Source organism: Gekko japonicus, unplaced genomic scaffold, assembly GCF_001447785.1.
Source record: "Gekko japonicus isolate JY-2015 unplaced genomic scaffold, Gekko_japonicus_V1.1 scaffold92, whole genome shotgun sequence".
Classification (NCBI taxonomy): domain Eukaryota; kingdom Metazoa; phylum Chordata; class Lepidosauria; order Squamata; family Gekkonidae; genus Gekko; species Gekko japonicus.
In genome coordinates this window covers 232,757-247,550 of record NW_015169780.1, presented here as the reverse complement: position 1 = coordinate 247,550, position 14,794 = coordinate 232,757, and the positions used below count along the sequence as shown (strand labels likewise).

Sequence of the window (14,794 nt, the reverse complement as noted above, 5' to 3'; positions counted from 1 at the left end):
GAAGTAGAAATGACCCAAGGCATGGCTGACAGTGACCCCTTAAAATGAATAATTAAAGTTGGGGGGGGGAAGAAAAGTCACTATGGGACTGTAACCTGGGGGGCATGAACATTGAAGGTCCAGAAGTTGGAGGAGTAAACGGGACTGCCAACCTCCAGGTGGGGCCAGGAGATCTCCCAAAATTAGAACTGATCTCCAAATGACAGAGATCAGTTCCCCTGGAGAAAATGGATGCTTTGAAGGATGGACTGTTTGGTATCTCTTTGAAATCTCACCCCCTCCCCAAACCCCTCCCTCCCGAGGCTCTACCCCCAAAATCTCCAAGTACCTCCAACCCAGACCTGGCAGCCCTGTCCCCACTCCATGGCGTGCTTTGGATGGAAGATTAAAATTCACCAGCCAACTTGCCTCCAGTGCTCTCCTTACCTGCACAGAAAATAACCCTAGACACCCGACCCTTCTGTTTTTTGTTAATGACAATTTGAGGGCAAGGGCTGGGGGGGGGGGAGGCAGGTTGCAGCCTGAGACTGGAGCGAGAAAGTTCTCAGAAGGTCCCAAGAGCAGCCACCCCTTCCTAAAACGGAGGAGTGGAAGAGATCCAGAAAAAGCTTACAGGGGAAGGGGGCGCCCAGCGGAGAAAGACAGGATTCGCTGCAACAAGGCTTGAGAAGGGAGACTGGACAAAGGGCGTACATCCCAGTCACCAGACAGTTAAAGGTGTGCCTTCGTCTGCTAGGTGGAGTGCTGAAGTGGGCAGGGGAAGCTCTGGCTGGCCCCTCCCTCCCTCCTGGGTGCATTTGCAGAGCAGCTGTTGGGTGGGGGCCCAGGGCTTGTGGGCTGGCCTAGCAGTTCCCTTCCTTTCAGCGGGCGCTCTTTCTCCCTTCCCTTGCTGCTCTCGGGAGGCTGGGCTGGCGGGCCCAGTGACATAGCCGAAGCTGCCTTGGAGCGCTCCAGCACTGCATCCACGTCTTTCTTCTGGCACGCCAGCACGGGGGGTGGGAGTGGCGCTCAGTGAGGAGGAGCCACCCCACCACCTTGCTAGCTGACCTTGGCTGCAGAGAGGGAAGCCCGCCACTGCCCAGAGCCATGCAAGGCAGTGGCCAGCCAAACACACAGCGCACTGAACTCATTTACCTTAGAGGGAACACTTGTCTGGTAATCCCCACCACCACCACCCGCCCACCCGGAGAGCATGCTGCATGGCCAGGATGGGCACGTTGGACGACCTCCAGTCCCAGCTCTTCCTGGCGGTGCCAGTGAGGGTGCACCCAGACTATGACGGCTCCAAAAACCACAGCATGTGTCGTTGCCACATGAGCCCGGGACGAGGGGATGTCGCCTGCTGCTTGGCCTCGGTCTGCGAGCGTTGGCTTGGGAGGAATGCAGGCGGCCAACAAGCAGATCGCCTGCCAAATGAGGGATTCCGGGAGCGGGCGGAGCTAAGGAGGCAAGGCGAGTAGTGGACTACACTCTTTGAAGCCAGACGTGCCCGCCAACGGTCAGAGATCTGGGGCGCTCTAGCTTTCGTCTCTATGGCTAATGCTAGAGCGTCCCCCGCTGGCCAATTCTTAAAAAGTGGGGGTGGGGGATCTCCAATCTGGGGACCCCCGCCCTAGCGGAGGAGTTGGCAAGCTTATAGTATATAGACCTTTTGACTTCAAATGTCTGTCATGTGCAATAGGACTATCTGTATTTCTCTTCTTTTCTGCTCTCCTGAAATGATGTTGATCAGAGTATCTCTGGTCAGAAAGCAACTAGGTTTTACCTCAATCATGCTGGTAAGGTCTGTTCTAGTATTCACCCTGACAACATCAATCTGGCTAGTAATTATTTTGGAACATGTGCTTATTTAAATAAAGCAGGACTTCCCTTGATATAAAATCAGTAGTTGTGCTTGATGGCCCAGGCTAGCCTGATCTTGTCAGATCTCGAAAGCTAAGAAGGGTCAGACATGGTTAGTAACTGGATGGGAGACTGCTAAGGAAGTCCAGAACTGCTACAGAGACAGGCAATGGCAAACCACCTCTGTTCATCTCTTGCCTTGAAAACCCTATGAGTTTACCAAAAGTAATCTGCAGCTTGATGACACTTTCCACTGCCAGTGGTGCTTGAATGGTGAAACAAAGGTACTTCAGTGGAATCTGTGATGCCATTACAGAGTAGCTGTGCTCATACTGTATTGTATACAACTGTCGTATTAGAGTTACATTAATTTGTTGGTTAACATTTTACTTTTTCATGTTAATAAATTTTACACAACTTATATTTCACACACACACAATAGTGGACACTGAGATGCCTTTAGAAGTGCACAATCAGGGCATGACAGTTACAACCAATGTGCCCTCTAAGCTGTGGAGTCTTGTGAGCAAACATTCTACTTTGCGAGCTTCTGGCATTAAAGTTGTGAGCGAGTGATTTGGCTGCTGCATGAATTAGTTTGCTCTGGAGCCATCCTTCCTGAGCTGGGACAAAAATGTGTGAGCTGGAGGCTAAAAAACTGTGAGCTGGCTCACACAAACTCAGCTTAGAGGGAACACTGGTTACACCCGTCGTCTACTATCTTTAAAATCCTTCATTCTTAATTATGGAGCATGTCCCTAAGAACAGAATGTGTACTTCTAGTGTTTGCATACTATCAACTTGTGGTCATCCCACATGGAGGCCAGTTTAAATTGTTCCATGTGGCCACTAAGGGTGAGCTGTTTGTATCCAATGGTTCACCAGATGATCAAGGAATGTCCTCCACATATCTCCAAAGGTACATCAGTTGTTTTGACAGTCGTAATGTATAAGGTGGTCCTAGGTCCAAACAAAGGTTGTCAGCTTTGCTGGAAGCATTTCATGGTCATGTGTACGTAGATAAGTGAACCTGTACAATGCTTCAAAGACCCTGAAGCAGCCAGTTGGTTCCAAAGTCCATGATTAATGGAAAGCTATTACATAATCGTAAAAAATAGTGGATTCTGTGGAGATTGTAATAATACAATACATCCTGCAGATCCAGTCAAGCTATGTTCGAAATGGGTTGGACAATGAACTTTTTCAGGTTACTCGTGTTGACTAAGAAAGCCAGTTCAAACTGAGAAGAATTAGGAGTTTTCAACTGTGTGCTGTAGCTGAATAAACTTGAATCTTCTTACAAAGTGTTTGTAAGGAGCAGTGTTTTTAAAAACATATATGCAGTTAAAATACAATTGTTGCCTACATGCTTCTTGTTATATGGGAAATGATAGCACCCAAACCTTTGCAAAGTTCTGCAGTGAGCTAATTTAAAACCAGATTGTAGCTCATATATTTTTAAGTTTCGCTATTATTGAACTTTACTGTATTCTCTGGGATCTTATAACCGCAGATGAAAACCACAGTGCGACAGCAGAGTCAAGTCGCCTGTTAGATGTGCCTCGGTACCTCTGTGAAGGAACGGAGTCCCCTTACCAGACAGGCCAACTGCATCCTGCTATCAGAGTGGCTGATTTGCTGCAGCATATTAACCTCATGAAAACATCTGACAGCTATGGTTTTAAAGAAGAATATGAGGTAAAAATGTCAGCAGTTCCCTTTTTAAAGTGACTTACGACAGAGAGGCCCTTTGAGAGTAGAGATTCTTGTTTGCGTTGAGGGTTCTTAATTACAAGAAGATTAAAATGAATGTTTAATGGGATTAATATTTTAAAAGGATAGCTTCTCAATAAGACATTAGTTAATGAAATAATCTCAAAGTGAACCAATGAGTCCCATTGCTTCAGGCTCCATTACAAAGGACAAAAAAGTCAGAGGAGGCCAGTGCAGACTGTAGCAGGACCTGCCTGCAAACTGCAATTAGCATACAGGGAGACATTCTCAGGAGCCTGAATTACCCTTTTCTCCCATCCCTGGAACAAACTGCACACTTAGCCCTATGAAGCAGTCAGTTGGCACAAGTATTAACTATGACTATGGATAACAAGGGGGCTGTGGTGGCTCAAGTGGTTAAGACGCTGAACTGCAGGCCGGAAGGTCAGTAGTTCAGCAGTTTGAGCCCCGAGTGCCACATGACGGAGTGAGCTCCCATCTCTGGTCCCAGCTCCTGCCAACCTAGCCGTTCGAAAGCAAGAACTTGCAAGTAGATAAATAGGTACTGCTTTGGTGGGAAGGTAACAGCGTTCCGTGTACCTTGGCGTCTAGTCATGCTGGCTACATGACCACGGAAATGTCTTTGGACAGCACTGGCTCTTCGGCTTGGAAATGGAGATGAGCACTGCATCCCTAGAGTCGGATTCGATTGGCTTTAGAGCAAGGGAAACCTTTACCTTTACTATGGATAACAAGAGCTTTCTTTAACCAAGGATTTGAAATTGTGGTGAAACCCATCCAATTTTCTTACACTTCATCTAATTTTGTGGCTCTTGCCATATAGGGAAAATGTGCAAAGTCCTTTGCTAAACCCTTATTTCAAATTCAGATACATGGCCAGTGATTCCTTCTCATTTGTACACAACTGATATCTTTGACAGAGGCAGCTCACAGGAATAATTATTGTTATTATTTATATTTTCTGTTAGCATTCATTAATGATTAGTGAGGCAAAAACAAGAAAAAACTTTCTTGCCAATAAATACAAACAACTGTTTTCACTCTCTCAAGTCATGCGATGCCCCACCTGTATTCTGTGGAACATTCTGTGATAGCTCACTCAGAAAACACTGTTTTGGCAACAAGTCACTTTTGCCCATTAGTGGGAACCTATCTTGTATCATTTTTTAAAAGTCTCCCGAGGAGTATGTTATTCATACTTTTACTGGTTGGTTGGTTTGTTTTTAATTTTACAATCTTTATATGTACTTTTCTAGAAAAAGATGAGTTAAAAAAGGAATATTAATTAAATGATGTCTTTTTTTCCTTTAAAAAGAGCTTCTTTGAAGGGCAGTCTGCTTCTTGGGATGTGGCAAAAAAGGACCAAAACAGAACAAAGAATAGATATGGAAACATAATAGCATGTAAGTTTATAATAGTGGATATTTAATCATTCTCACAAATATTGTATTGTAGGTGAACACATATAATGAAGGTGAACACATATAATGTGTATGTATAATGTGTGTCTATATATTTATCTATAATATGTTAGCCGAATTGCTTTATTTACACCAATTGGCAATTTATAAACTGGTTCTTGCCAACTATACCAAGGTCCTGTTCCCACCAAGGGTTACCAGAGAAGGAGTCGATGCTGGTGTTGTTAAAATAAATGTCTTTTACTTAAAGAATATAAGTCTCATACAAACAATACTGATGCACTCACACATTCAATCAAGTTCCTTAGAAATATAGTATTAAAGTAAGCACGGTTGCATTAGCAGGTGGGGGTGATGATGGGCAATAGTTATCTGTCTTTGCAGCTTGGTTGTTCCAATGAAGAATAGATGGGAAGAAATAGAAATCTAGGGAGAATTCACACACGACTAGAACCAGCCAGAACGCGTGGGTCTCCTGACTGCAGATCAAGAGATCAAAGTAGAGGCAAGGGTTTGGGGATAGCAAGTGGGACTCAAGGGGGGTATAAAGCAGACAGGGGTTGTTGTGGGGGTTGCTAGCTAGGAAGGGCCAGGTGAATGGTCCTTACCTTTTATAGGGGGTCCCTTAGGTGAGAGGTAACTGTTCCAACCTGTGGACCTACCTACCTGTTAGTCCGTCCGAAAACTAATCCTATTGGTTGCCTATAGGAGTGGGAGGTTACCTATCAGGAGTGGCCAATATTGAAATCCAATACCTTACTCAAAGAAGGGCATCTGGGCAGGTGTGAAAACCTTGGTGTCAGGATGCTCCATTGTAGTGTAGATGAAGCTGGCCATTCCATTGTAAACCAAATGTCCATTTGGCAGGAAATACCAATGCAGGAACAAAGCAGTGATGGGTAGTACGTGACTACAACTATTTCTGCAATGGGGGCTGTCTCTTCTCCAAGCTGTTGTTTCTTACTGCTCACAATAATGGAGGTGTGTGCTTCTTCACCAGGCTGGTAACTGTGTAACTGAAACCTTATTCACACGTGTAAGGCTTGTGCAGGCACCTTCTATGTGTTGCATCACAACAGGTGACTTGGAATGTACAGTTCTCTGAGCCTATGTGTGTGTGTACACAGTCCATTGTGTGTAGCAATAAATATAAGTCCATAAAGCAAATATCAAGTTCATTCTCTAACACATATATGTAAATAATATTGTGTATGTTTTTTACTTAATTTCACCAGTACAAAGTTTCTAGATTTTGTTATTTTTGTTGTGCTAATTTTGCTCAATGTAGCATCTTATGTCACACAATCATCCAAGGAATACCCACTGAAAGTTGTTCATAATTTTGATGCTGTATGTTAGGTAAAGTGTGATGCAGTGAATGGTGACTAGTACATATTTCAAAGAACAAATCTCTCTCCCTTCCCCCTACAACTCCCTGAAGCCTCCCAAAAACTATGTAGCCAAGTGGGACATGGTTCAAGAGGCTGCAGCAAAAAAGGGGGGAAACTAATAGAAAATCAGTTGTGCAAGCATTACTGTATTTGTACTAGGGGTTTGGTTTATCCAAGCCAGAAAAATACCTTACCAGTATTTTTCAGGTATTTCTAAGCCAAATCAGATCAGAGATCTGTATTCGGCTACTGGTATAGCTGACTCCAAAAAAAGCTTTTGGTACCCATAGGATATAATGGAGCCGAGAAATTTCAGGTTTTCCTAAAAATTCCTGAATCCCAAAGCCATAGCAATATTGGGATTCAGGAATATCAGAAAATACCTATATTTTTCAGGATCAGTATTCCCGAACCTGAAAAATACAATTTTCTTTGTATACCCCTAATTTGTACAAGACGTCAGTCAAGGGGGAAGATGAGGATTTCTGTTTATTTCTTCTCAATCTGCATTCCCCCATCTCTTGGCTGCATCACAAATGTTCAGGAGGGTCAGTGATGCTCACAAGCAGCTTTTTGGCTAGTACAGAGAAAAAGGAGAGTAGGAAAAGATCTGCTTTGTGAATTTGACCCATTCACAAGTCCATTAGATCTTATCCTATGTTCTTTGATTTTTTTTCTTTTAAATTTTAAATTAACTTTTTTAAATGCCATATCCCTACCCCATGCCTGACTCTGGCTAGCAGTAATGCAGTGCAATGATTAGAATCTGAGAATCCTGCTATTCTCATGAGTAAAGATTTTATTAGTTAAGACCGGAGCACAAACAAAATTTGATTACAATTTTTCAACAATAATAGAACCAGCAATCATGGCGCCACTGGGAAATAGGGATGTGCAAAAAAAAAATGCCGGTATTTTTCGGCTACTAGTAAATCAGACCTGAAAAATATCGGTAAATGCGGAATTTCCCCAGTCCAATACTGTTAAAGTATTTGGACTGGGAAAAATATTCAGTATTCCTGAATATTTTAGGGTCTGATATACACCACCAGAGGGAAAGGAGGCATGTTAAAATGCCTTCTTGCCCAGGCATGTTTAAAATGCCTTTTTTCCCTCCCTTGGGAAAGCCAGTTTGGTGTAGTGACTCTAATCTGGGAGAATCGGGTTTGATTCCCCACTCCTCCACTTGCACCTGGCTGGGTGACCTTGGGTAAGCCGTAGTTCTGATAAGAGCTGTTCTTTAAAAGAGAGGAGTTTCAGTCAGAATTCTCTCAGCCCCATCTACCTCACAGGGTGTCTGTGGTGGGGAGGGGAAGGGAAAGGAGTTTGTAAGCTGTTAGCTGTTTTTCCTGTCAGCTTATCGCTACTTGGCTAGCTAGCGGGATCTTTGTGTTTATGCTCAGTAATTATAAATGGACTTGTCGATGGCAAGGGAAAGACTTGGATACATTTATAGATTTATGAATTTTATTTAAACATAGCTTCAAATAGCAGTTTTGCTAAGAGGTTACATTTTGTGCAGTTCCTTCAATTGCTTGTTTCAATCATGGCCAAAAGGGCCATAAACATGATTATCGGATAACGCATCTCACCACTCTTGAGCACTTGTGACGAACGAAGATGACAGCCCTTCTGGGTTCCTATAGAGACGAAAAAACCGGAGCAAGAAGACAGGAGCACCCTCCTCTCTTCTTTGACCCGACGCCCATGACGCTCAGGTCTCTCCTTTTAAGTTCTTTTTTCCTTGCCTATCCCATTTCTCTGTTAAGCAATCAGAAGCTCTGACCTTTCAAATTGTTTTCCCAACAGTTAGAAGTGTTGGTTTTTTCTCATCTGATCATCGGGGTTTTTCCATTTTAGGAAATCCCCTCCTTCTTTCACTAGGGTCACTTTGACCCAGTGTTCTGTCCTTGTGTAAGATGCTGAACTTCCTTTTTTGGATTTTATATTATCCCAGTGTCTGCCCATGTCTGGAAAGCCCCGTGCTTTCCGTAGCATAGTTAAAATCCCCATAAGCTCTGTTTCTGTGATTAACTATATATGTTTAATGTATAATGCACATAGGTTATGAATATGTGTAAGCTGTTATGACTGTGTATGAACTCTAGGTAGAAAGAAAGAGTAGAGTATTGTTTCATATAGGATTTGTCTGCAGCAAGTGTCCTGCTTCTCATTTCCTTTTAGGGCTAATGTTGTATATATTAAGTTCAGCCATTATTTAACTAAGCTTTCCAGGCGCATTGATTCTCCTGCCAGCAAGTCAGCGTGAGTCGCTCTGAGACACCTTTGGGTAGTGAAGGGCGGGGTATAAATCCAATCTCTTCTTCTCCCTGATCTGGGGAAGGGAAAGAAAGGCATTTAAACATGCCCCTCTTCCCTGAGTTTCTCCACAAAGCGGAGAGGCTCAGGGAAGGAAGGGGGCATGCCTACATGCCTGCACTTCGCTTCCCCAACCAACCCACTGCAGCAGGCTGGCTGGGGAAGCCAAGGGCAGGCATGCAAACATGTCTGGGTTCCCTGCCTGGTCTTCTCCAGCTGCCCTGCAGCCATGGGGCACCTAGAGAAGATCAGGCAGGGAACCCAGGCACGTTTAAAATGCCTTTCCCTCCCTTCCCCAAGTTTCTCCGCAAAAGCGGAGAGGCTCAGGAAAGGAGGAGGGCATGTTTGCATGCGTGCCCTTCCCTTCCCCAGCCTACCCGCCGTGGCAGGCTGGCTGCGGAAGCAAAGGGCAGGTATGCAAACATGCCTTTCTTTCGCTTCCTCAGATTAGGAAGGGAAAGAAAGGCATTTTAACATGCCCCCCCCCCTGCCCTGAGTTTGTCCGCAAAGTGGAGAGGCTCAGGGAAGGAAGGGAGCATGTCAGCATGCGTGTGGGTTGGCTGGGGAAGCAAAAGTCAGGCATGTTTAAAATGCCAATCTCAGGAAAGGAAAGAAAGGCATTTAAACCTAACAGCTGACTGGCAGCTCCGGTTGTTAAGTTTAAAGACCTTGTTTTCAGTATAGCAAAATGAACCCGGAAAAAAGCCAGATAATATCTCTGATCTGAATTCGGCTTATGTGGTACCTGAAAAATACCTACAAGGTATTTTTTTTGGGTTTTTTGGTTTGTCTATTGCTGAATGCACACCCCTACTGGGAAAACAGCTGACAGCTTTGAAGTTAGCTGCCCATCTTATGAAAATGCATGGAATAATAGGTTTTCAAATGTTCTTATTGTAGGGTTTTTCATGAGCTAAGCGTGTTTGTGAGCCAGATTCTTAACTCTTCAAAGTCCAATGCTGATCTTCACTTTGAAAGTGATGGAGGCTCCAAAAGATAACTTGTGCTTTCAAAGTTAAGTGGTAAAGCAGTCATTTGAGTGAAAAGGGGAAGTGGATTGGAGTGACCTGTTGCTTATAGAAGTGTACCATTGCCTGACTGCTGCCAGTTAACCTAATTGTAGCAATTAGAGATGGGCACAAACTGCATTTTTGCATTTAGGTATGGTTCATGGCTGAACTATGAACCCATATGAACCAGGAGGCTGGTTCATGAACCAACTTGGTTCATATTGGTTTGTGAGCCATTTAAACTTTAAACACCTGTTCTCTGCTCCCCGCAGCTTTTCACAGGGAGCAGAAAGCAGAGGTTTCCAAACAGATGAGTAATGGGACCACCACTCAGCTGCTTGGTTTAAATGGCTCAGAGCTGGTTTTTGTGAAGAGCAGAAACTGCACCAAAATTCATGGACAAATATCACCAAAATTCATGGACGTTCGTGGCGATCTTCAGTTTGCAAACATTGCTTTGTGAACCACGAACCAACCAAAATTTGTGACTAGCCGGTTCATGCCCATCTCTAGTTGTAATTAAATAAAAGTTTACATATGGTGGATTATTTTAGACAAACAGCTCACCATGACAAGACAGTACCTTTGTTGTTCTGTTTGAAGTTACTATTATGCAGCACTGGTTGATGTAAACCCTTCCAAAGGACTGAACCATGGTGTGCTGGTTTGATGGAAAGTACTTCTTATTATTTTTTACTAAGAGATTCACAGTCCATTATCTGTGGAATGTTTACTCCTAATCTAGTACTAAAATATGTTGAGCTTTAGTTAATGTAGAATTGCTCTCTTAGTAGATTAAAGAAGTTTGTTCCATTGCTTAATCTTTTGATCTTGAGGAGACCTGTAAGAAATCACAGGTGAAAGGGGTAGAAGTTGAAAAGCTTTAAAGCTGTACATGTGTACATTTCGACAGTGGGCTTTTTAACATCCTGCCCTCTGCAACTGGTAAAGTAGGCCTTCTGGTATATTAAAAGTTGTTGTAAAATTGTATTTTTATTTTTGAAAAAAGAAAAGGAGAAGGATTTTTGGAAGAGAAAAAATAGAGAAGTGGATTTGGGGGAAGGGTTGGAAAGAGATTTGAAAGTCTCTGAAGAAAAAATGCTGTAACTCCCTCTCACCATTGTTTATTTAATATGGTTCAGTCATCATGCCTGCTATCCACAGCTTCTCCTCCCTCCTGGGCCTGTGGTAGGTAGAAGGGAAGGAAAAGCAGCTGCATCAGTGTTTCTAAAGCCCAACATGATGTCCCTCTAGGTCTGGGATGGCAGCAGGTCCAGTATTTCTCCAAACACCTTGCCAGCAGGGACAACATTTCAGAGTCTTTTGATCTTTCCCCATGTAAGATCCAGATAGTGCAGTACTACACAGTTGAAGCCTTCACAGAAAACTGATATCTTTATTTTCCCCTCAAGCTGTGTACGCATTAAGTTCTTTTATGGCCCCCCTTGGTATTTTCCATCTATATAAGGCTCAGGGAAGTTAATATTTTGCTGTAAAGTTGGGACTTTCCAGGCTTCCAACAGGTATGAATTAACCTTCCCCATCTTTGTGACTGACCCCATTGCTTTCATGATCAGAATGGTGACAGCGACTGTACTGTTAAAATCTGGACGGAATATGAGGAATTTGGGGAGGGGGGGGGCAGTTTGGAAATCCTGTCCCATACATCAAATCTCTGAGCTCCCTGGGACTGGCTGATTTCACCACACACACACACACACACACACACACACACACACACCTTTCCCTTGCAGCACTGATACTTGGTGCTGTCAATATTCTAGTCTTTCTAAAGTACTTTCAGCCCTCTTCAGACTTTGTTCAGGATTCTTTCCTTTGAATGGGTAAATTTGCAAAGCCACATTTTCCTGTATACCTGAGTAGTTCCCTGAGCAGATTGAGGCACAAAATTTCCACCTCCACTAAAGCTTTTGCACAAACATAAGCACAAGAAAAAGGCCATGGTAGCAAGTTCCACTAAGTCACATTTACTCTATCGCCTCTTGTGTTTCTGCTTGTGCATGATCTAATTCAGCTCATTTCTGGGCACCATAATACATCGGGAGGAACATACTAGATATTGCACTGGATCTTGTGAAAGTGGAATTGGACTAAATCCATTTGTGTTTTTGCTTGCTCATCACGAGATCCAAGCATCTGTCTCTGGGTGACAGTGGCAAGCCCCATTGTGATACTTGCATCACCCACACAGTGGTTAGCCACTCTACAGTTAATCATAATCTGGCATTTCAATTTATGCTCACCTATGCCATACTGCAGTGGCTCAAGTGGTTAAGATGCTGAACTGCAGGCTGTGGAAGGTCAGTAGTTCAGCAGTTCAAGACCCGGGTGCCGCAAGACGGGGTGAGCTCCTGTCTCTAGTTCCAGCTCCTGCCAACCTAGCAGTTCGAAAGCAAGAAATTGCAAGTAGATAAATAGGTACCACTTCGGTGGGAAGGTAACAGCGTTCCGTGCGCCTTGGTGTTTAGTCATGCCGGCCACATGACCACGGAAACGTCTTCGGACAGCGCTGGCTCTTCGGCTTTGAAACGGAGATGAGCACCGCAACCCTAGAGTTGGACTCGACTGGCTTTCGAGCAAGGGAACCTTTACCTTTACCTATGCCATACTACGTATTAGTTATAAAGATAAATTTGACATGAGCCATTGTGTTTACAGATGACCACTCCAGGGTGATACTGCAACCTGTTGAGGATGATCCTTCTTCAGACTACATTAATGCTAATTACATTGATGTAAGTAGATATATATAGCCAGTTTTCCTTTCTTCCAGCTTCTCTCTGTGAAACCGTTTTTTTGCATGTAATGCCTACAGATTTGAACAAGTTTTTGTTTAATTAAGAACAAAATGTACACTTTTCCTTGTTCTCCGTCCTAGTACTCACTGACATTGTTGTGCTTTCTTTCACATCTGACTTTGATTTGGGCTGTAGATTTGGCTGTACAGGGATGTAAGTACCACTATATGTGAATAACAGCATCCTGTTATGACTATTTAATATAGCGAACGTTCTCCGTTGCATTCCTCTTCTAATTTTGATTACTAGATATATGTGCATGCCTCATTTAATCTCATTTATATATCTGGTCTTTTTAATGTTCCTTTGTGCTAATACTTTATGTTTGTAACTGTTTGGTTTTTTTTAAAGATAGCTTGGTCCCTTAGTGTAGTCATGAGAACCATTAGCTAAACCAGCTAAATTTGTCTTTTTAAGAAAAAATCCATTTTGCTTGACTATTATTTTGATTGCTTTGGTTAGTAGCTTTTATTTTGCATTCCATTTTCATGTGAGAAGCTGGATAGTATGATGTATAGTGTTCTTGAAAGAAACATCAGAATGTCCTGCTTATGATATTGGAAGGGGTATGGGGGAATTCTGACTCCTTTTTTTTTTTTTTAAGGAGTACACCTATGTGATCTTGCTAAATATGCTGAACATTTTACCTTCCTATTTATTGTTGAAATATCTATTGAACATTTTGTGGTATATACACAAACATATATATTGAGATACATAATGCAAGCTTCCTGATTTCTGCCTTTGATTTAATGGAATATTTTCAGAAGTTAACTAATGGAAACTTGTGTATAAAAGTAATCAGAAGAAGATGATTTTACTGAAACTGTGATGAAAAGGCATGGGGTCAGGGTATAAGAATGTTTTGACAGAATACTTTATAGTCAAAGGACATACTTTTTAATGGCTGATTTTAATGCACAACTTTTAGCCTGTGAAAGTACACTGGTCAGTACCCTTATGCGGAGGCTTGTATAGTAATTATTCAGGCCTGTCTAGTTTATGAAGTTTCTATTACATATACATAATGAGGCCCCTTCTTATATATATAAAAGAAAGTCCCCTGACCATAAAATCAACACCCAGGCCAAACCTCTGGACCTAGAGACACCGAATTTGGGAAGAGCGCTCCCACCATGGCGTAGGTGCTCGCTAAGAAGGGATTTTTTAGAAATTCGCCCCCTAAGTGGGTCAAAAGGGGGAAAATGTGCTCCCCCCATTGATTCCTATGCGGCTGCCAGGCAGCTCGCTCCCTGCACCCCCCACTCTCTGATTGGTCAGCTGCAGAGCTCAGAGTTCTGAGGTTAAAAAACCCAACAGTTACAGGGGACTGCAGACAGCTAATGACAGTTGAGGAAAGAACCACCTGTGAGGTGAAGCAAAACTGCTGGCCCAGTCTCTCTTATGGCTTCCAACACACTCCCCCCACCTCCTACACCTAACAAGCGGTTGTCTGTCAGGTGCAGCCCCACCTCCACAGTGGCTTCTAATACTCCTGCCCCTCCTACACTGGACCGGCAGCTGCCTGTCAGGTGTAGGAGAGGAGGTGGGGTGGCTTCTAACACACTTTCCCCACCTCCTACACCTAACAGGCAGTTGTCTGTCAGGTGCAGCCCCACCTCCACCGTGGTTTCTAATACTCCTTCCCCTCCCCCTCCTACACTGGACAGTCAGCTGCCTGTCAGGTGTAGGAGAGGAGATGGGGTGGCTTCCAACATACTCCCCCCACCTCCTACACCTAACAGGCAGTTGTCTGTCAGGTGCAGCAGCAGTTGCAGGGTGCTTTAAGCCACGAGGGAGCCTGCCCCAGCAGCAACGCCTTAGTGATCCTGCCAGCCCGGCCTCCACAGTGGCTTCTCCCCAATGCCTTTAAATACAATCCCCCCAACACCAGACAGGCTGGTGTCTGTCAGGTGTAGGAGCAGGGCCAGGGTATGAATGTTTATGAGGAGATAGTAAAGGACATTTCTAGGAGCCATTTCAATGTGTGCCTCCCTCGTGAACCTGAAGAAATGTCCACCACATCACCACTCCCTCACACCAACTCCCCCTCACACCTCTCACGTCTTACTGCCCCCAAGAAAGCTCCTGGCAAATGTCGAGCCAGATACACCAACGCTACAAGGCGGAGGCAACTTAGGAATGCGACAAAGACATTTGCACATAGTACTCCTGCAGTGCACTGAGCTGCACAGGCCAAGTACCAGCAAGATCACCCTGAGGTGCTCAGAACAACACAGTCTCCATCTGAGCAAAAC

The 14,794-nt window shown here is 43.8% G+C and overlaps 1 protein-coding gene across 1 annotated transcript in view; it reads left to right on the top strand.

Moving 5' to 3' along the window:
* Positions 1-14,794, top strand: part of PTPRK (protein tyrosine phosphatase, receptor type K) — a 492,629-nt gene that overhangs the window by 443,592 nt on the left and 34,243 nt on the right. The window contains 4 exon segments of the mRNA XM_015416770.1: positions 3,382-3,540; positions 4,892-4,924; positions 10,554-10,608; positions 12,397-12,473. Of these exon segments, the coding sequence (XP_015272256.1) occupies positions 3,382-3,540; positions 4,892-4,924; positions 10,554-10,608; positions 12,397-12,473 (324 nt within the window).